This window comes from Mustela erminea, chromosome 3, assembly GCF_009829155.1.
Source record: "Mustela erminea isolate mMusErm1 chromosome 3, mMusErm1.Pri, whole genome shotgun sequence".
Taxonomy (NCBI): domain Eukaryota; kingdom Metazoa; phylum Chordata; class Mammalia; order Carnivora; family Mustelidae; genus Mustela; species Mustela erminea.
Genome location: NC_045616.1, coordinates 88,093,416 through 88,116,380, shown reverse-complemented (window position 1 = coordinate 88,116,380; position 22,965 = coordinate 88,093,416). Strand labels below are relative to the sequence as shown.

The following is a 22,965-nucleotide window of genomic DNA, read 5'->3' as shown; positions in this document are numbered from 1 at the left end:
AGTTGAGCTTGAACAACATGGGTTTGAATTGCACAGGTCCACTTATAGGTGGATTTTTTTTCCCAATAAATATGTATGAGGACTGTAAATGTATTTTTTCTTCCTTGGGTTTTTCTTAATAACATTTTCTTTCCTCTCATCTATTCTAATATATTTAATAAACCACATACATGTAAATCAACTGTGTATGTCCTTGGTAAAGCTTCTTGTCAACTGTAAGCTATTAGTAGTTAAGTTTCTGAGAAGTTAAGTTCTGTGCAGATTCTCCACTGCACGGCGGTCAGTACACCAAACCCTCTACACTGTTCAAGGATCAAGTGTATTTAGATAATTTTTACTTCTTTCTTTAGTGTTTTAGTTTCCAGCATAACAATTCTGCAAATATTTTGTTTCATTTACACGTTTGTTGCGGTGGTATTCGTAAATAGTACTGTTTTTATTTTCATTCTTGATTTTTTACTTACTTTTGTTTTTTAAGATTTTATTTATTTATTTGACAGACAGAGATCACAAGTAGACTGAGAGGCAGACAGAGAGAAAGAGAGGAAGCAGGCTCCCCACTGAACAGAGAACCCGATGTGGGGCTTGATCCCAGGACCCTGGGATCATGACCTGTGCCAAAAGCAGAGGCTTAACCCACTGAGCCACCCAGGCTCCCCTTATTTACTTTTTTTAATAAAAGATTTTATTCCTAAGTAATCTCAACACCCAAGGTGGGTCTCAAACTCACAACTCTGAGATTAAGAGTTGCATGCTCCACTGACTGGACCAGACCGGCGCCAACGGAACTGTTTTTAAAATCTTTGTTTCAAATGGTTCATTGCCAGTATACAGAAATAAAATTGATTTTTGGATGTTACCTTGTATCTTGTGATCTTGCTAAACTCACCATTAGTTCCAGATTTTTTTCTACATTCCATGGTATTTTCTACTTCAACAATCATGTCATCTGTGAATTTATTCTTTTCAATCTGTAGGCCTATACATATTCTGGCCTTACTGCAGTGCCCAGAACTTCTGGTACAAATATTGAAAAGGAGAGAAAAAGAGAGCAGAGAGCACTGGCATTCTTGCCTTCTTTGTAATCTTGGGGAAAAACAAATCAGTCTTTGACTATGAAGTTTGATACTTGTCATAGGTTTTTATGTGGTTTCCCTTCATCAAGTTAACAAAATTCCTTTCTATCCCTAATTTGCTGAGAGCTTTTACTATGAATGGATATTGAATTTTGTCATTTTTTTTTTCTGTATCTATTGAGATGATCGTGTGGCTTTTTCTTCTTTAGTCTGTTAATACAGGGAATTGTGTTGAACTAGCCTTGCATTCCCAGGGTAAACCCCCCGATACATTCAATTTGCTAATACATTCTGTTGACAAGTTCTGCACTAAGAATTTTGGTAGGGACCTTAGGAAAATCTGAAGTCCTTAACGCTGTGTGTAAGATCTCCCCTCCCCAATGATCCCTGACCTTCTGCAATGAGTTTGGGAGTGGAATCTTCTATTTTCAGGAACAGACTGTAGAACTGATATTATCAGGTAGATTTGCCAGGGAAACTATCTGAGTCTAAGATTTCTTCGTGGGAAGGTTTTAAACCATGAATTCAATTTAACACATACAAGACTAAATGATTACCTGTTTTTTTTTTTTTTAAAGATTTTATTTATTTATTTGACAGAGAGAGTTCACAGTAGACAGAGAGGCAGGCAGAGAGAGAGAGAGGGAAGCAGGCTCCCTGCTGAGCAGAGATCCCGATGCGGGACTCGATCCCAGGATCCTGAGATCATGACCTGAGCCGAAGGCAGCGGCTTAACCCACTGAGCCACCCAGGCGCCCCTGATTACCTGTTTTTTCTTGAGTTTTAGTAATTTGTCCTTGTGGGAGGCTGAACAGTGGCTCCCCCAAGATTTCTCCATCCTACTTTCTGGAACCTACAAAGGGGAATTAAGGTTGCTCATTGGCTGATTTTAAAATAGGGAGATGATCCTTCATTCTCTGGATGGGCCTCAGATAATCATAGGGGCCTTAAAGTGGAAAAGGGAGGCAGGCGAGAAGATCAGAGTAGTGTCACATGAGAAGCTGAATGGCCTTTGCTGGTTTTTGAAGATGGAGGACAGGGCCACAACCCAAGGAAATCAGGCAGTCTCTAGTTGCTGGAAAAGGCAAGGAAACAGATCCTATCCAGCACCTACAGGAAGGAATGCAGCCCTGCGGATGACTCTGGTTTTGCCCCATGAGAACAGTGTCTGACTCCTGACCTACAGAACTATAGTAGAGCAAATCTGAGCTGTTTTAAGGTGTGAAATTCGTGGTCATTTGTTACAGCAGCAGGAGTAAACTAATAGAATGAAAGACAGTATTTTCAAGGAACTGGTCCATCATTTCTTCCAAGCTGTCAGTGATAATCTCTTCTTAATTCCTGAGATGGGTAATTTGTGTCTTCTTATTTCAAAGAACTACCTTTGATTTTCTCTAACGTTGCTGTCTATAGTTTCACTGGTTTCTGCCCTTATCTTTATTACTTCCTTTTCTTCTACTTTCTGTGGGTTTACAAGAAGCTCTTCTATTGCTCTTCTTTTGCTGGTTTTTTTTAAAAATTACTTTTATTTTTTTAATATGTCATTGAATTATAAATTTGTGGAATTCGATTTGTGACAGCAGCTGTGGAACCAGCAGCTTGCAGTGCCTCGGACCCCTGCCTGGCACGTGCTCTCCACAGGCCGTCTCTCTCCTAGGCCACAGACAGGCCCTGGCTGCCAGTCAGCATCCCTGGCTCGAATGGCCAACTCAGTATGGATGCGGCCAAAACAGCGTCCGTGACCAGGTCCCAGTACTCCCCTGCTTTTCTGCCTTCCCACTTCCATAGATGGCACCTCCACAGGCCCCTCTGTGCCAGCCCCAGAGCGAGGCTGCATCCAGCCCTGACCCCTCTCCTCTCAGCCACAGGCCATCACTGAGCGCGTCCTCTCAGCTCTGCCTTTAGAACACATCTGGGTCTGAGCACTTTGTACAGCCTTCGCCCTAATCACCTGGGTTTAAACCACATCAACTCCCACCCGGCTGTGCAAGGACACAACGCTGGGACCCTGCCACTGTCCCCACCTGTGCTGTCTGTTCTCACCATGCACTAAGAGCGCTCCTGCTGAAGTGTCAGTCTCATTAGGTCTCTCCTCAGCCCGTAGCTCTCTAGCAGCACCACTGCCAAGAGAGACCTCAAGTCCTGGCCCGGGCTCACTCCTCTCACCGTGCTGAGACTCTCGCTCTTCAGACACCTGCCTCTGCCATCTCTCCAGCCTACAAAGCACCACCCAGACACCCACAGGGTTCACGGTTTTGCCTCCTTCTGTTCACAATGCATCTCCTCAAAAAAGCCTTCCCTGACCACTGGGTCCAAAAAGGGAGCCCCGAACACTCTCTCCCCTTGTACTGCATTTTCCTTGGCATTTGCTGTTTGAATGCTATGGAATGCTATTTTTCTCAGCATTCACCTACTTGTCCTGGTCCGCCCCTCCCGCCACTGTTCTTCTGACCACCTCCTGCCCTAGAATGGGACCTGGTAGAAGCAACTGTACTAAATCAAGATGAAAGAATAAGCAAACGACTTAGCAGCAGCCAGGAGAGTGCCTGCAAGTCAGCCCTCACTTCCCCCTCCATCAGGATGAGGGCACACTCCTTAGCAAGGCTGATGAGGTGCTGGACAAAGTGGTCCCCTCGACCCCTATGGCTCCATGTGGCCACTTGGCCCCTCACCCCACCACTTCTTCCAGCTCTACTAAACACGTGGGTCCTCCAACAGACCACTCTCCCTCAACACAGGTCTTCCTCTATCTTCTTGGGCTTGGAACACTTTCGCTGCCTCAGCTGGCTTATTCTCCACATGTCCTTCAGGTCTCAGCTTGGCTACCACTGGCCTCCTCTGACCCTCCCTCAGCTCCAACTGACAGAGGCCTCCCGCTCAGAGTACATGTGATACCACTGCTGCCTCCCCCACCAGACTGTGAGCTCCCTGACAGCAGGGCTTGTGACTGACCAACCTCGGGACCCTGGAACCTACCTGAGTAAGTGCACAACAAACAGTCTGAATGAAAGAATAAATGAACAAGTGAATTAATGAAAACCAAGTCTGCTGAGGGCTGGGGTGGGGACAGTAGATGACCACCCCACTCCCCATCCCGGTCATCCTCCCAGAGAGGACCTCATTCAGCCCTGCTGAGGAGCAGGGAAGCAATAACCATCCAGGGCCTAGAGGGTGTCATCCAGTCAGAGCTCTCTGTCCTGTTCCTGCCATAAGGCTCCAGTGCATTTCAGGGGTGGGAGAAGATAAGAGTAGGGTCTAGGCCTTGGCAAAAGTCACATCACCCTGAGTTCTGGTGGCTACAGCCCCCATTACCACTTTCTGCCTAACTCTTCTGCCTAGAAGGTCCTACTTCTTGGCCACAGGTTCCAGGATGGCATCCAAAGGAGGACAGAGAAAGTCCCCTTTTTGCTTGCAGACAGTCAGTGATAAACTGGATGATGGAATCAGAAGCCACAGCCAAGAAGCCTGGGCCTGAGCCCAAGCCCTGGGTCACACTGCTGCCTCCATCCAGGAGGTTCTGCTTCAAGATCCAGAAAATCAGAGGCCAGTAAGAGGAGTACAGACTGAACTTCACCCTTCGCTAGGTCTTGTCTTTGTGGATGTGGAGTGGAGAACAGGGTAGCAGCAGTCACCACCCAGCCTATGTGCTCAGCACCGTTGCCCCCAGATGCTCCTTCAGTCCCACTGACACACCCCTGCCTCTACTTCCCACAAACAGCTCATGGTCCAAAGTCTCCTTTTAGGTTCTTTTTTTTTTAATGATTTATTTGAGAGAGCGAGAGAGCATGAGCAGGGGGAGGGTCAAGGAGAGAGGGAGAGAGAGAAGCAGGCTCCCAGCTGAGCAGGGAGCCCAACATGGCGCTTGATCCCACAACCCCGGGATCAGGACCTGAGCCGAAGGCAGACGCTCAACCAGCAGGGCCCCCTCAGACACCACCCTGCTTTATAGTTAAATGCTATATTTTGCAGCATGCCTGAGGGTGGAGGGATACTGGGGTCCTCAACTAAGCCTCCACTCATGTTAATCCTTCCATGGGGACCCCTTCCCACAACCCAGATCAGATCCTGGTGGTCAAAGAGGTCTCAAGGACCCCATCCCCAGCTGCTACTGTCCCAGGCCAACAAAAGGCCCCAGTCCACAACTCAGCAGGGTCTCGCCAGCCCTCGCTCAAAGGTACAGTTGCTCCCACAACCTCAGCTCTCAGCTCTGCCAGGCTGAGGCCCATACTGAACTTCTCCCCAGCCCTGAGCCCTCCTCATTCCCAGCATGTGCAGGACAGTGTCCTCCTACCGCCCTCCTCTCTCAAATTCACTCAGTCTGCTGACACCATCTTTAAAGGGATTTTTGACCTTGGTCCTAGCCAGGCCCAGGACCTCCTTTCTGAACCCTGCCCTGCTTCACCACAGAACAGCTGTTCTGCCATCCATCGTGGTCTTCCTGCCCCTGCCTGCCTATCAAATTCAACACTATCACCTTCTGAGCCACATATGCAAGCCTTCTGCCACATGCTGGAACCAAATCCTAGCTCTGCCAGTCAAAAGCTGTGTGACCTCACACGACCATGCAGCCTCTCTGAGCCATGATTTCCTCATCTGTAAAACACAATTAGAAGGTGATTTAAAGGTTTTAAAGGCAACAAGGCAGAAAATATCCAATATGCGATAGACTTTGGGTCTGATCCCCATGACGCCTGAACCATGAGCCTTCCAACCAGCAAAACAGACTGCTGCTTCTCTCCTGCCCTCTTGGGAAGGTTGTGTGCAGGTGACCACTCTCTTGTGAGCTTCCTGTGTGTTGGGGCACGAGGTGGGCAGAAGAAGGTGGGAGGCCAAACAAAAGGACTGCAAGATAGGAAGTTACCCATTACCTCATGTTTGTCTGGGCCTTGGTTTCCCCATGAGCTCTGTGAAACCGAGATTTCTACATGTCAGGCCAGGATGGGGGAGATTCTACACAGAGGCCAGGAGGGGCTGCCTAAGCAGCAGGAGTGAGGCTGTGATGCACTGGGAAAGGCTGAAAAACAAACGCACCAGAATCCAAAACAGGAAAGCCCAGGGCCGGAGTTGCCGTGGCAACCTGCAGCAGGCTCCCAGCCTGGCACTCAGCCTCTGTGGGGTGGGGGCCGGGACTTGCCAGGCTCGGCTGCCCCCGCCTCCGAGGCCTCCTCCGCAGTGTACCTCGGCTGACACGGGGGAGGGGCGAGGGCACAGAGACGCACCTCTGCCCTGTCAGGTGGGCCAGGCAGGCCTGGGCTCCTACTTCCAGTTTTAGGGAGCTCACTCCTCTCCAAGAGCAAGGCCCACACCCAAGCCCTCCAGAGTGCCACAAGTCACCCCCAATCCTTCCAGCACCCTGGTCCCAGTGCCGATCGCTCCAGCCGAACCCATAGGCTGCCAGGGCTGACAGAGTACCACTGCCATGGGCCTCAAAGCTATTTCCATGCACAAGGGGCAGTGAGATGACCCCCCCCACCCTGGCACCAACCTGCCATCAGAGCAAGGTGGGGGAAGGAACAAGCACAGGTGCCCTGCTGCAGTGCTTTATGCAGGTTTGCTCGCACTTAATGACACTCCCCTCTGTCAGTTGAGAAAATAGGCCCACAGAAAGGTAAATGACTTGCCAAGGTCACAGAGCTCCTGGGTGGGGAAGAGCAAGGTCCCAGCCAGGGCTTTCCAACTCCTGAGCCCAGACCCTTCCCATAGGGCCTATTACTGGATGCCCCAGGCCGACCATCCACCGTGTCATCAGGGGCCTCTGGGGTGCCTATCTACCCAGTGACCTGGGGGCTCCTAGACACAGTCCCTCAACCACAGGACTGTGTCCGGTCTGCAGAGACACACAACAGACAATGGCCCTCATGCCTCCATTTAATGGTCAAGCCGGCACTGCCCAGATGATGCCCTGGCCCCAGTAGGGAAGTCCTCCCCGCTGGCTACTGTCCCCTGAGGAGCCCACCCAAGCTGGTGTCCGTCAGCCTCACTAATGTCCCAGTCCAGTCCCAGTGGCAGGGAGTTGCCTCATCTCAGTTCCTTCAGCAAGCTGTTGATGGAGCCCAGCAGTTCCCGGAAGTAGCCCTCATCCTCGCCATCCTGGAGCTCCAGGGCGGCCAGAGCCTGGTACTCAGCCTGCAGGCTGACCAGCGTCCTGTTGAGCTGGGGGTCCTGGCGGTAGCGGTCCCGGCAGGTGGCCAGGAGGGCACCCAGCGTCTGCAGCACCTTTTCTCGGGCATCATGCTCAGGGAGGGCCAGGAGGTGTGCGATGATCTCGCACCAGCCCTGCTCCCGCAGGCCTGGCAGGAGGGGCACCTGGCGGTACTGCTGCAGCTTCTCCGGGGACGTCTCCTGGGTCAGCTCGGCCTCCTCCTCAGCAAACTTCTGCTGTCCGCATGGCCAGGCACCCGGGACGGGGTTGGGGGAGAGAACACACAGAGAGCAGTCATGGGAAGGCATGTGGCTCATCATCCGTCCACCCGCTCTTCCTTCTGGGCCTCAAAGGCCCAACATGGGAGAGGGCCAGCTGGATTCACGGCTTCAATCAGGCTCCCCCACCCATCCACCCATAGGTCCATCTGTCTGTCCATCCATCCATTCATCAAAAACAACTGTGCAGTATGCCTGAGAAACCCAGATGGAGACATAGTCCCTGCCCTTGAGAAGCTCAGGGTCTAGCAGGAGAAGAGAAATTAACGGAGTAATCCCTGAGGAGCACAATGACTGCAATTCAGCAGTGCCCGGTGGATGCCAGCAGTCTGGGTTCGAATTCTTGCTCCGCCACTGACAGCCGAACAGCCTTGGACGGGCACGGCATCATCTCTTATGTGACGATGTGCCCCCTTCAGGACCACACACGGCCAGTGCCCAGCACACAGCACACCTAGCAACAGGTGCTCAGCTCTCAAGTTGAGTCACACCATCGACACCTCCGTCCGCGGCAGTGGCAGCCTCACCTCCGCACAGTTCACTCCCTCAGAGGACAGAGGGCACAGCCAAGAGAACAGGATGGCACTTCCCTGAGTTTGGAGGGCTATGTGGGAGTTGTCCAAGTGGACAAGGGTGGAGGGTCCACACACGGGCGGGTCACAACAGTAGGCTGAGGCCCCCTTCCTGTGTGTAGAATGTGAGGCTGTTCTGGCCCAGGGGGCGTGAGGGTCTGGCTGAGTCCCGGCTGTGTGTGGCCTTTATGCCAAGGGCCTGGGGATTTGAGACAAGTTTGGGCAGAAAGTCACAAGCTTGGCCAGTGGCTCTTAAGTACAGAAACCCCCCGCCAGCACAATACAGTGGGAGCCATGCCTGCCAGGCTACAGGGGTAGGACACACCTAAAATGTGAGTGACCAGCTTCTCTCGAATGTTGGGGGAAGGCAGAGGTGGAGGATGAGCAGGGAGAGGGGGGAGACATGCGCTACTGGCTGTACTAAGTGTACCTACAAGACGAAAGAGGAAGCTCTGCCCTTATTCCGGGGAGAACACGGCATGCCAAGGACAGGGAAGACAAGAGGAAAGCCCAGGCAAAGAGCAGGGACCACAGAGCACCACCGGATGGCCTTGAGGTCCATTGGGGCTGGTGAAGGAAGCAGGGAGGAGCAGGGTCAGCATCCTGGCCCAGAAAAGGATGAGAGGGCTCTGACAGTCCTTTCCTAAGCTACCCCACATACCCCAGCTGCACCTGGAACATTCAAGGCCCCACCGCCCTTGGTCTCTGCCCCACGTCCACTGCCACTCACAGCACCTGTCAGCCCCCTGCCTCCCACTCACGACCACCTCCAGCCAGCTGACAGTAGACTTGTCCAGCCCTACACCCTGTACAACTGAGCATTTCTGATGTTCATAACTAAATCCCTTCCCAAGGACTTAAAGGCCCTGCAGGGTCCACCCCAACCTGTGCAGGGCCTCATCCCCACAGACGCCCTCACTCATGCACCTGTCACACAAACTGTCCCCCAGAGCCCTTAAGGTGCAGCTAGGAGGTGCACTCCCACCTAACTCCAACTCCCCGACTAACTCACCCCTCAGATCTCACTGCCTCCCCTGACTTGCCCAAACAGGTCAGAGTCCTCTGCAGCCCACATGCTCCAGGTGCTACTGTCAATAAAGTCTGTCCCAAAGCACCAGGAGGACAGGGACTGTGAGAGGTGGGCGCACTCCCCACGGGAATTCTGCCAAGCAGCTGCCCCCTTCCCACAACACCCTCAAGCCGTGGGGCACCTCCAACGGCAACCTGACACGCTGCCATCTCACGCAGCTCCAGACCCAGCCCCAGGGTTAATTGGTTTTCATTCTTTCCGGGGAACTACAAGAAAAGAGAAGCCCCAGCTGCCTCAAACCCAGTTCGGCTGACACCTGTCCTACGCTCACCGGCGGCAGAAACTCCTCCACTGTCCTCCCCGCCTGCAGAGGGACAGCTATCCCAGTACTTTCCACAGAGAAACACCAGTGTTCTCAGCACCCCAAGCCTCAAGGTGAGCCCTGGGGGCTGGCTGACTTGGGCAGCTCTCTGGGGACATGCCAATGCCATGGTACCTGCCATGCCAGGACTAGGGGTGGCAAAGAGACACCGAATTCAGCAGAGGGAAGAGGTCAGTTTCTCCCAGAAAACGCCAAGCCAACACACAGGTCCTTCTCCAGGCTTGCTGGCCTGTTGCCAGGAAGTCAACTGTGCCCAGGCCTTATTAATTGGATGTGAGCACCACATGGCTGCCTGCTGTTCTGGGTTTCTGCAGCTTGGAGAGAGAGAAAGAACGAGAAAGAGGGGAAAGAGAGAGAGGGGGAGAAAAAGAGGGAGATGGGGGAGAGCAGGAGAGAATGAAGGACAAGCCAGGCCTGGAGACACAGGGAGCACCAGAGAGTCCACGCACTCACAACAGCAACTTCCAGACACTCCCACCCTCAATGTGAGGCAGGAGCAGGGAGGCAGGCCTGGGCCTCTCCTCCTCCGAGACTCAGCGGTGGCTCTGGGGCTGCCCAGCCTGCTCCAGTTGGCTGTTCTAGGGAAAGCGTGGCCAGAAAGCGAGCTGAGAGCTCTGCTATTGCACTCTGCAGCCGCTGCATTCAGAATCCAGGCCCGGCTGGCTGCACTCTGTTCTTAATTAAGACACTTTTCAGGCTCACAAAGACCAAAGTGGGTTGGACACCAAGTCTCCTGCCAGGTGGCAACAACAGGGTCCCTGAGCCCCTCGAGGGTAGCCAAGCCCTTGCCCAGGGTCAAAGCTCCCAGAGGAGGAACCTGCATGTTTCTAGAATCTAAAGATCAAAATCTAAAAATCTAAACTTAAAAATCCAAAGACCCCATTTCTAGAATCTAAAGATTCAGCCTCTTTCCAGGCTCTGGCTAGTCGTCGTTCCGGCTGCTTCGAGGGCTCCCCGACACAGCTGCTCCATCCTCCTTGCTCCCTATTGCACCACCCTAGGCTTTAGCCAAATGACCTGTCATTCCACGAAGGGCCGATCCTGGCCATTTCTGGCACACCCCCATCCCTGGCACCCCGTCCCCTTCCCCCCTCCTCACCAGCCCTCAAGTTTCAGTTTAGCTGTCACATCCCATGGGACACCCTCCCTCAGAAATTCTGGGTTCAGGATCCCAAGGAGGGGCCTCCACAGCCTCCAGGTCTACCCAGCACAGTCTGGCACGTTTTCTCGGAAGCACTGTTAGGAGGATGGAAGGTAGCATGGAAGAGGCCAGGGCCAAAAGGCTAGAAGCAAAACAAAGCAAAGTGACCCGGAGGCACCCCAGGTCTGGGCACTCACCTTTTCAGTGACCAGGTCATAAAGCAGAGTGACCACACGCACAGCCAGCATCTCTGTACCCTTTGCCTGCACCAGGCTCCGCAGCACCTGCAGGCCCCCCAGTTTCAGGAACTGCTGCTGGGCATAGGGGAAGTGTCGCAGTAGGGAGCACAGCGCAAACAGGACCTGCAGAGGGTGATGAGCCACATGCTGCTCAGCCTGTTCCAGGGCCCAGTAAACGCAGCCAGAAGTGCCCCGACGACCCCAGCCCAGCCTCCATTCTTTTCGTCCCTCTCAGGTCCAGCTATACCCCAGAACACAGTTTGGTGAAAGCTGGAAGAGGGGTGAGACACCTTTAACATCACCCCCTAGGCAGAGAGACCGCAACACAAGAAGCCAGAGGGTGGTATCCCAGACTATGATGGGAGCTGAACTGAGGCCTCCAGATGCCTCAGCAAGCTGTCATGCTGCTTGAGGTGAGTGGGACCTCTCGCCCTACGCCACCCAGTGGATGGGTGAGCACTCAGGTCCCCAAGGGTGACACGCACAGCCAAAAAAGGGACCCTTGTCTTTTTTTTTTTTTTAAAGATTTTATTTATTTATTTGTAAGAGACAGAGGGAGAGAGAGCAAGCGAGCACAGGCAGACAAAGAGGCAGGCAGAGGCAGAGGGAGAAGCAGGCTCCCTGCCGAGCAAGGAGCCCGATGTGGGACTCAATCCCAGGACCCTGGGATCATGATCTGAGCCGAAGGCAGCTGCTTAACCAACTGAGCCACCCAGGCGTCCCAAGGGACCCTTGTCTTTCAGGCTCTGCAGATGTGCTAGGGGCTGGGCAGCAGGGAGGGAGCAGATACATACCTTCTTCTTTGCAGGGAGAGGCTGTTCCGTAGCCAGGATGACCAGCAGCTTCTGTAGGGCTCCCCCCTCAATGGCCTCTACTTGAACCTTTGGGTTGCTGGAGGGAAAGTACAGGACAGCATGACACTATACCTCCTCACCAAGCTAGGGACACATCACTGTGCACAGCCCAGGGATCTTGGTGGTTTGGGGGTGATAATGTACCAGCCATCCCTTGGGGAAAACTAAGGTGCCCAAAGGAGCATTCCCCCTTGGGACAAGCTAGAACTTAGCTGGCTGAATAGGTGAATGACTATACATCTACCTGGGTACCAAAGCCTATGGCCAAAATCACAGACCAACGGCTCCCACAACATCCTACTACCCAGCAAACATTGGGCTGGAGTGATCTGGGAAGGGAAATCACCTACACCCCTTTAAGATCTCCCGAAGCTAAAGGTGCTACTCAGTGTCCCTTCCACGAAAGCCTTCCTTCACAGTCCCCAGGCCTACACTGGGTCTTCCTCCCTCCATCACCCCATGCAATCATACACTGGGGGCAATTACTGACAGGTCTGCTCTCTGATTATTAGCTCCTCTTGGCCATGTGCTGGGACCCACTCCTCTTTTCTCTTCTGGGTGGAGTACATAGACAACATATAGTCAATGTTTGTGGGGGAAAAAGACCGCAAGAACGAATGAGAGCCAGGGAGCCTCTGAACCTGAGCAGAGCCTAAAACAAAACCAACCCAGATGCCTCCCCACTGTGAGAGTAGCTGCTGGGATTGCCCCCATCTTATCAGTACTCAGCATATAGCCTCTGTCATGGGGCCCAGGAAAAGAGGGCCAGAATGAATCAACATGTGTGCACAACCAGGACTATACCAACCCACACACAGCAACACTGTAACACTCAAAACCCAGAGCTGCCTCTCCAGCTCCTCTCCCCATTCTGGGCTGGCAAAAGAGCAAGGAGGTTCAAACATTCAGGCACAACTCTCCTGGAAGAAAGCAGAGGGGCCCTGCCAGTGAGGCCTCCACAGGGCAGGGTGCCCGGGAGGAGATAAGACTGGGAACCTCTTGCTTTCCAAGATCAAATTAGTGATCAGTTAGGGAGAAGTGTCATGTACAGGGACCTGGGTGGTTAGGCCTTCGAGGGAGGTCAAGGCTCCCTTGCCAGACACTTAGGAGGCCTCAGAGAAGAAATGTGGCAGGCTCCTAAAACCCTGAGGCCAGAAGGAAGAGGAGAGGCCAGACTCCAGAGGTCACAGAGTGGCTGCCACACTTGCATAGACAGCCCACAAAGGGCACTGAGTCTCTTCTTGGCTCTGGCTCCTTCACCTAAGCCAGGCCACCAGCTCCCTGGAGACCGAAAGAGCACCTGTTCCTCTTAACCCCCAACTTTGGCAAGGGTCCCTCGTGATCCTGCAGAGTGAGGCAGGGTCTGAGACCCAGAGGAAATGGGAGGCAGGTGACGAGAGTGCACACTACTGCTTGAAAGAGAGAGCCTGCCACATGGCAGGCACCCCATGAAAGCTGGCCCAGTGGCATGGTGATGGGGCCCGATCCTACCAGGCACCAGCTTCAAGTTTCAAAGAAGACTCAGCACACTGAGCCAGTTTCCCTGCTCTAAATGGGAGGTGCGTGGGTCCCTCTGCATCGTCTCAGCCAGAAAGGATGTGCAGGGTGGGTGCCAGCCTGTCCCATGGCAACCCCACCAGTGTGTCTCAGGCGCAGCCTGGAGATGGGCCAGGGTCTCTGGGGAAGGGAAGCTGACAGCTCCTCTCCAGACAAGCAGGTGGGCACCAATGCAGGAGGGCTGTGGAGCTGAGCCTCTCCCCTGCCCCCTGTTCCCCCTAACTTGAGAAAGGCAGCTGCTTCATCAAAGCGTGAGCTAATTAGAACTGCCTCTGCCATCATGTGCCTGCGGAATGCTCACCCGCAACATGCAGGGTCTTTTCTAGGAAAAGACGACCATGTTGAGAAATTCACACAGACGTCAAAAGCTGCCTCCCAAGGAAGGGGGGCTGTGAGACCCAACATCACATCAGCCTCATAGGAAGCACCATCGCTCACGGGCCCACACGGTGGCAGGGGCAAGGTCCTCCAAAGACAGCACATGGAGTTGAGAACAAGACCTAGAGATGAGAGAATCACCTGCCAGGTGCCTTAGGAAAGCCACTTGAGCATGCTGGGTACCGGGACCCACCTGGACACCACCCAGAGGAGTAGCCCTGTCACAATGCAAGGCAGTATTAGGAGGGAGGGGAACCGTGCTCACCCATGTCTTGCTTGTTAGGAGGGGAGAGAAGGCTCAAACCCCTAAGGGAACCAAAGCACCAACAAGAAACAAAGTACCAGGGCCTTAAGGGGAGGGCACGTACCATCTAGGCAAATCCCCATGGCTTCCCGGGTGCTTCTTTTCCACGGGAGCCCTGATGTAAGTGACAGAGGGTCAGACAGCAGTCTGTCTTAGGAATGATGTACAGGTAGCCCCACATACAGGACAGGTCTTTGGGGAAGCTCAGCCAGCCCTCTGCCACTGAACAAGCCAGGATCCACACACAGGAGAGAGACCATCCACCAGATTTTACTTAGAAGTTACAGAGGGAATGAATGATATTAACATGAGGCCAGACCAAGTTGCTCTGAACCTAAGGCTGGGGGCGGGCAGAGGGTGGAGGAAGAACAGGAAGGTCTGGGCTGGAAGATCCAGGAGGCCTGCACTGGAGAAGAGACACTGCAGGAGGCTGAAGAAGACAGCTTGTAGACAGGAGGAAGGGCAGGTGCTCAGGGAACAGCATGATTGTGGTGGAGAGGTGAGACCATTGAATGAATAGCTACCCTGGAAAGTCATGGAAATGGGGCCAAGAGGTGCAGCTGACAAGAAGGTGCAGGTCAGGAGGCCAAGCTACTGACAGCACTGAAGTCTGCTGGCTGGGACCTAGGAAGGGTGATGCAGGACCCAGACCTCGTCCAGCAAGCAGAATCTGCTCCTGCTCCTCCTTCCACAGCAAATACCAAACCCTACATAAAATGAAAAGTTGGTGACAAGCAGACACCAGAGAGGGCCCACAAGCGGGGTCTGCCTCAGTACAGTTGCCCTGGGGACAAGAGATGAGATGGTAGAACACTCTGAACCAGACACAACTTACCACTCCCAGGTCAGGTTGGCTGTGGCTATGCAGTGTGCACCTGTATCTGCCCAGCATCCCTTCTGTCCTGCCTCCCAGTAGTGATACCCCTGCCTCCCTTCCTCTGAGACACTGCTCCCTCTCCCACTCCTTATGGTCCTGATGGGGTCCTTATGGCAACTCCCGAAACCACGGGGAAGGGCTTGTGGATTGGGTGCTGGTCCATAATAGCCTGCTACCACCATGGCCTCTGTGGGTCACCCAGGACTGGGCAACCAGAGCCCTGAGTCTATAATGGAGTCACGACCAAAAGAAGTCCTTTTCTCCATAAGATAGGTTGCTAGAAGCCAGGAGCACCTAGGGTCATGACAACAGTGGCCGGGTCCCACCCCATCCCCAAGGAGAGAAACTCATTAAGGTAGGACAAAATAGAAGTCACACAGAAAGAAACCAAAGGGAAAAAGTGAAAGCCTGATACTTTGTCACTTGCTGAAATCACTTTCATAAGGCAATAAATCTACTTTTTCACCTGCAGCCGAGTCCTAAAGAACCTGGGTGAGGAGAGCAGGACCATCAGCTAAACATGGGACTGTGGCCAAGTGTGGTCTCAATAGCCCTGGGCCTTTTCTCCTAACTTAAATGAAGGTAAGGTGCCCATGTAACTGTGGGCCCTACTCCCGAGTTGAGGGGCACCATGCATGATTCAGGGGTTCTGTACAATACCTTCTGGAAACAGTCTTTTAGTCCTGCCCAATCAAGGGGCTAAGGAACACAGCAGAGGTGTGTTCTTCCAATGAAGGTAGAGTTTCCAAATGACACTCAGTCCAGCCAGGTGGGAACAGGTAAGCTGGGCATTCAGGCAATCCACTGTGGAGGGGCAGGTACCAACATGCTCTCAGAACCTCTCCCTCCCCTGGCAGCTTAGCCTTGGGCTCTGAATGTTCATTACTCTGTGCTTTGGGGGATGAAATGCCCCAGAAAGCTGAGTGAGTTTAGGGGATGTACAAGGGCCAGTGCCTGGAGGACATTTGGTGGGAATCCTGTGAACAAGGGTTGATGACCTTGGGCAAGTCCCTTCATTTCTGTTTCCTTACCTGTGAGGCAGAGCTAATACTACCTTGTGTTAAAGATACAACAGGTATCGAGTGCCAAAATGCAGCCAATGCAATGTGATGGAAACATTACAATTACGGTGGGTTTGCTACAAAGAGCCCAGACCATATCCTCGAGAACACAGCTGTCCGGGGAACACAGATGTCCAGGGCACATATATGCTGGCTTCATCTCCCTCCCAGCCTACAGGCTCAGGACGGGAGCTATGGCCCATGCAGGGGGCGGGGCAGAAAGGTGCGGAGCCTGACAGCTGGGGATTTGAGTGCGTTAAAAGGGCAGGGGCCTGGCTTGCCTCTCAGCGACATCCGTGGAACTGGTGTGCTCAAAGTCAACAGAAGGATATTAAGGACGTAGCTTGTCTCTGATGAGATAAATGAGACTAAACCTTGTTCAGGGCTAAGCCGGCTGGACTGAATAAATACCATTAGCACTTGGATTACTGGGATGTTCACAATCAGCAGGCAAGTCAGCTGTCTGTGTGCAAAGGGATGGCAGCAGCTGCTACTTTGCAAATCTTGGGTGGGGTTGGGGGAGGGGTAGATCACAGAAATGGAAATGATTACATGTGCAGAAACCAAACAGTTTGGTCAGGGTGACTGATGTAGGCAATTTGCCAAGGGTCAGAGATCATATTTCAGCTAAGCAAAGCTGAGCAAGTGTTGGGGGGCAGTCTGGGTGGTTCAGCTGATCCCAGGGTATACAGCCAAGCCCCACCACAGGCCCCATGAGAGTGCCGCCCACGAGTTGCCCTTCTCCCTCTCTACCACTTGGGATGAGCTATGTAATTTTCAGCGCCAGGGCAAAATGGAAACGTGGGGCCCGTGTTCAAAAACTATTAGAAACTAGAAACTTCAAGATGGAAAGAGCAGGCAGAGCATTAAACCAAGCACAGGCCCACTTCAGGGCAGGGTCCCTGCAACTACAGGGTCACAGAGCCACAAAGCAGGTGCTGCTGGCATCAGGGGCCATATGCATGGAAACAGGAAACACATAGAGATCCTGTTTGGGGTGAAGTGGAACAACAAGGATGGAAAAGGGAATCTGAGTAACTGGAAATGGCAGGAAAAAAAACGGAAAAGGCAGAGACTTCTGGATTGGAAAATAAGGGTCAGGTTGACTCATTACATGGGGCTGAGTAGATACCAAGGGGAAACCCTCCAAAGCAGAGCTCGCGTCATTCAGAGTCCCAGTCCCAACCTAGACTCAAGGCTTATCCACGCATCGGGGTATGAGCTCTCTCAGGAGTCCTCACCATATTTCTACGTAGGATAATGATTCTTTTTTTCATTCTCTTAAAAACAGAGGGGAAAAAACTGCCATTGTTGTGAAATACTCCCTGAGAACAATCTACACAGTGTGGAAAGGGGGCATATCTCAGGGGAGGACGTGGTCAGGCTTCATCATCTGCAATCCTGCCTGATGAAGTGGTGGTTAACTGTTCACCTTCTTGCCCAGAGAGAAAGATTCCTTCTCTACGGGCCTCTCCTTGCCCGTGACCTAGCGTGTGGCGTTGATCATCTGTGGAACACAAGGATTTGCAGGATGTGTAATCTTGAAATCGGCAGGTCACTGGGGATCTATACTAGCCTGCCATCTAGGGATTAAGTGGGGGTAAGCAATCAATTAGTCAATCAAGAGATGGACAATTACCAACTTGAATAACAACAGAACAGGTAAAGAATAAATACCACATACAACTCTTCCACATCAAAGTGAAGCCCCCAGGAGAACCAAAGCAACCAGCCTATAACATGAGGCTCATACCACAACTGGGATGATGGGAACCACACTGGGCCACTTCAGAGGTTCCATCAGGACAGGGGAAGGGTAGGAGCATCACTGGACCCATTCATAAATAGTTCAAAACCAGAAGCCAGTTGTGTAAGCAAATGTGGGGCACACACACATCACCACAATGATAGTGCTCACAAGAGTATCTCTAAGGGGTCCTCTGCACACATGCACAGAGATCAAATGCCCAACTCTGGAAAAAGAAACAGGGCCTCAGAGAAGGTAGTCCCAAGGAATCTTAACAGACATCTGCTAGCTCCATACATAACTGCATCACAGTCATCAGGGACACTGATTTGTATTCCCCCTCAAACGATTTCAGACTGGGCACTTTAAAAATTACAGGAAAATTACACAGATAACTTACAGAAAAGTTAAAAGAGTAAAAGGACTTCCATTAAGATTCATCAATTGTTAACAGTTCACCGCATCTGCTTTTTAATTTTCTTTCTCTCTCTCTATATATATGTTTAGACGTATTATTTTCTCTCCTAAAACATTTGAGAGTAAGTTGCCTCTTTACCTTTAAATGTATCAAGTGTATGTCTTAAGAACCACAGGACAGTTATCAAAATGAGGAAATTAACATACAGATATTCAGATTTTATCCACTGTCCCCAAACTATCCTTTTTATAAAGTAATTTTGGTTTCTGTCCAATCCAGGACTTGGCACAATGAACTCAGCAGCATGTCTCAAATCCTCTAGTCCTGACACTTCCTCCTTAGCCTGTTTTTGTCTTTCAAGACACAGACAGTTTTGAAGAGCACAGGCCAGTTGTAGAATATTCCAGAGTCTGATGGTTTCCCATGCTTAGACTGAGGTTGTGCACGTTGGTAGGAACACCGTAAAAAGCAATGTCGTGTCTTTCTCGGTGCATCTTGTCAGGAGGCACATGATTGTCAGGAAGGCTCACAATGGGCCATGTTTACTTGGATTACTGGTCACAGGGGCGTCTACCAGATTTCTCCATTATGAAGATGCTATCTGGCCCTTTGAAATTAATACATATTTTGTGGAGAGACACATTCTGAAATATGAAAACAGCCTGTTCCTCAGCAAACTTTCACCCACTAGTTTTGGTGTTCATTGATCATTCTTCCTTAAAATTATTATTACCATGATGTTTGTCAAATGATATTCAAACTTGATCACTGCTTCTACCCGTCTGTGCTGGCAGTCTACGGGAAAGGAAAGGCTTTCCTATGTTCTCACTTACTCATTTCTATCAATATGGATTCATGGATTCTTCATTAATCTATAATGGGTTATAATCCATTTCTATCATTATTTATCTTGATGCTCAAATTACCCCCTTATATAGCCACCAGAGCCTTTTTCATACTGGCTTCTGTGCCTTTTCTACTTATTTTCATCATTCTCTAAGCAGTTCCTGACTTTCTGGCCTAAGACATTCTTGCACAAGATACTGTACTTTAGATGTACCACTGTAGAATCAGCCATTTCACCAAGGAGCACTTGGGGCAGTGTTTCAAAATTCTAACAGAGTCTAACCATTATCTTACACATACTGAATCAAAGCCTCAGGAGATGGGGCTCAAAAACCTGATTTTTCATAAACGTTCCACCTGATCCTTACCAATATGCCTGGCACTGATGTGAGGACCAACATTTAGGATAACTAGACCCAATCACCAACCTCTTACCTGGTATAGCACCTCTGATAATTGACAGCCCAGTATTTGAAGACTAGAGCAGTAGGGGGCTCCTCAAACGATTTATGCTGCCTTGAGTTTTAAACTCATCTAATTGCTTGAAAAATGTCTTCTGATAAGGACTGAAATCTGCTTTCAGGAAGCTTATTTATACCCACTGGTCCCAAGTCTGCCCTCTCAATGTGGAGAAGGTCATTTGACTGTCCTGACAGGTTACCCCTTCTGAAGCTTAGGGGCAGCCAACTGACTAGAGAAAGCTCCCCTCAAAATCTGGCAAACCTACCTGCAGGGCTCCTGCCTGGCCAACCCCTCTAGTCCAGGGGGCCTAGCTGCCTCTGGCCCAGGATCATGCTGTGACTAATGCCTCAGGTCACATATAGGTTTTTGGCAGGGGTACTGCAGAACTGATTCACACTAGGCCTGCCTAGATCCAATCCCTAAAAGCTGTTCACGTGATAAGCCAAGGATTTCCAACATTGCCCTGAACCGAAGTAGAGAAGGCAAAAACCAAGTTACCAAAGGATATGGATAGTATGACATCATGTATTTGTCTCTGGCCAGTAGGATTTCTATTTTTATTTTTTAAAAATTTAAAAAAAAAATTTTATTTTTTAATAAACATATATTTTTATCGCCAGGGGTACAGGTCTGTGAATCGCCAGGTTTACACACTTCACAGCACTCACCAAAGCACATACCCTCCCCAATGTCCATAACCCCACCCCCCTTCTCCCGGATTTCTTTTTTTAAACAACAAATATGGGTTTTTATAAAATTAAAAATAACAAGATTTAAAATACCACTTTGTTACCCAAGACCGCCCCCTTAGCATGTCACTATGGAATCCTCATTCTGTCATGTGCCCAACATGGTGGTTAAGCCCTCTCTGATCTGTGTCATCTGCCCCCAGGTCCTTATGTAAGAATCTGAATGCAGCCTGGACAGGACTGAGTCTGACATGAGATTTCCAGAACAACAACCCAGTCAAGACTCTATTATAGACACCGGACCATTTGTAAACAAACATCTATTAGGTCTGACTGTTCAAGTAGCTACAAGTCCACATCTTTAACATCATTTCTCTATCTAACCTATTAGATAATCATCAGATTCTGCTGAATGCTTTCCTGAAATGCACAGCCCTTCTATGTCCGTAACACTCACCTAAGCTCCCAGGATGGCAAATCTTTCTGAAAAGGAAGTTCAAACTGGGAGGGAACATGAGAGAGTCCTCTCTGGGGTGCTGACAAAGTTCTGTTGCTTGACCTGGGTTGTAGTTGCATGTGTGTGTGTGTTCACTTTTTTCCCCTCCTTTTTTAAGGTCTCCCCCCTTTCTTAAGTTTTATATATTTAAGTAATCTCTGTACCCAACACGGGCTCGATCTCATGACCTCAAGATCATGACCTCAACTAAAACCAAGGGTAGGACACTTAGAAGACTGGGCTACCCAGCTGTCCCAGGAAGACCATTCTCCTTAAAAGAGAGGTGAGAAGCAAAACAAACCTAAGAAGGAGGATGGGGATGCCCTCACCTGCTGCAATGACTTATCTGCCAAAGTAATGGGTTGATGCCCCCCAGCCATGCTCTCACTCTTAACGTTGCTTAACGTTGCTTGGGGAGGTCCCTTCGTTCTTAGCATCCCAGGTCACACCCTCCTGATATTCCTGACAGTGTTGTCAGAGCTTCACACCCTCTCTGTTCACCTTTTTTCATCTCTCACCAAAAAAACTCCACTCTAACTGCTTGCTGTGTGGCCACGTTGACCTCTAGGCGTCTCCTGCCTTGTTCCCTGCAGCAATCACCTATGACTGCATTGAGCACATTTCACTTCTCAGACTGAGTCATCCTCCTTTTGAAGCTCCTGCCCAAACATCCTATCTACCTGCTCCTGGACCTTCTACAATCTGCTTTCCCCCAAATCCAGAGAGTTCTACATTTCCCTTGGCTTCTCCAAACATGGCCCCTTCCTGCTAAGGTCCCCAACACTGCCACTTCACTGAACATATCCTTTCTGTTGCTCAGAATATAATTTTAGTGAGGTCCTTTTCCTTATGGTTCCCTTAATCATCTGAGAGAGGAGACTGTCAGGAAAGTGAGTTAAGAATTAGAGCAAATCAAGAATTTATCAGGGTCTTGTTTTCTACTGAAGGAGATTTCTAGCTGCTTAGATACACAGAGACCCGAAGTGCCACATTGGCTTGCTTCGGCACCAGCTTTAGCCTCTCAGTTCAGAGAGCCTCTTCTACACTGACGGTAACTAGCTGACATCTTATCCCATGGTTAGTCTGTGTGTTTTGGAGTAGGCCAAGAGCCAATGATCTCAACTTTTATTTCATCAAAAGCCCAAACTCAGTGAGCAAACTAGTGAATAAAAGTTGCTCTGGCACCAGAGAGAAATGGGTTCAAGTCCAACTTTCTGGTGTTTCCAAGTTGTAGGACTTGAACAACTTATTCAAAACCTCTTCGGACTTTGGTTTCCACATCTGTAAACAGGGCTTAGTAGTATTTATCCTTTGGGACTGTTATGGGGATGAAATATGATAATATATAAGGAGATTAGCACAACTCCTGGCAAATACTAAGCATTCTATTCATAGTTGTTTTACCATAAAGTATTTATATTATTTAATGAAAATCACTATTTTTACTTTTCTGCTAAGGAGAGCCTGGGTCTTCAGGCTTCTCAGAAGTAGGAGGGGTTACCTGTGGTTGGAGACAAAGAAGTACCACCTCCCACTGAGTGGCCCTAGGTTGTCATTCTCAGCTCCTCTGGCTACATGGACAAAGGCAGGGCAGAAAGAATTCATGGGGGAGAAAGGTAATTAACAAGCTAGAGGGAGAAATTGGGAGGAAGGGATCAAAGAAGCTAATTAGAGCTGGCTAAAGGGAGGCCACAGGGTGGGTAACATGCAAGACTGAGAGCTAAAGAGAAATTATCTGTGGCCTATAATTATTCAACAAATGCCTCCCAGTAATTGTCTCAGGCAGTCTGAGGGAGGCAAGGTAGGAGTAACAAGGTTAAGCAGAAGAAAATTTAGACTAAAGCATATGGGAGATTTTTCACACAGTCAGATTTATCAAGTTTATTAGAGAACACAGAGAGGATGTTACTTGAGGTCATCTATACCAGCTGGTGGGTTATCTCTGTCACCCAAGATGCTAGGGGGCGTGCACCAGAGCAGGCCAGATCCACAGGGTGAGAGGGCTGCAGGGAAATCACCTAGCCAATCTTTGTTCCCAACTGAAGGCTATACAACTTCTCGATAGTCCCTTGGTGGCTCAGGAAGGAATTCCCTTACTCACCCAGATCTTGCTCTCAAGGGCTCAGAGGTGTGTGCTGGGCAATCACTCACCCTTCCCTCCCACGTCCTCCTCCCCTTTATCAGAGCCAATGGAATCAAGCAGGGCCTGTTTGGCTTTTGCCACAAACTGCAGAAATGTTAATGAATGAGCCATTCTTCTCCCCCTACCCCCCAGTTTTATTGAGAAATAATTGACTTACAGAGCTATCTCTTAATAGCAAAAGAAAAAGCAACAATCGTGGGATGGTCTATAGCTGAAAATGACAACACTGAAATGCTTCGTTTACAGGATTTGGAAGTCATATAGACTACAAAT

The 22,965-nt window shown here is 50.4% G+C and overlaps 1 protein-coding gene across 7 annotated transcripts in view; it reads right to left on the bottom strand.

Moving 5' to 3' along the window:
- Positions 1-6,926: 6,926 nt before the first annotated feature.
- The window catches only part of SIL1 (SIL1 nucleotide exchange factor), a 214,102-nt gene continuing 198,063 nt past the window's right edge, over positions 6,927-22,965 (bottom strand). For 6 of the 7 annotated variants that reach the window (XM_032336565.1, XM_032336566.1, XM_032336571.1 and 3 more), the window contains 3 exons: positions 11,655-11,751; positions 10,819-10,983; positions 6,927-7,454 (listed from right to left, as the gene is read on the bottom strand). In XM_032336565.1, coding sequence (XP_032192456.1) covers positions 7,095-7,454; positions 10,819-10,983; positions 11,655-11,751 — 622 coding nt within the window. In that variant the 3' untranslated portion in view covers positions 6,927-7,094. The remainder of the gene's footprint in view (positions 7,455-10,818; positions 10,984-11,654; positions 11,752-22,965) is intronic. The other variant, XM_032336567.1, reaches the window with a different exon arrangement.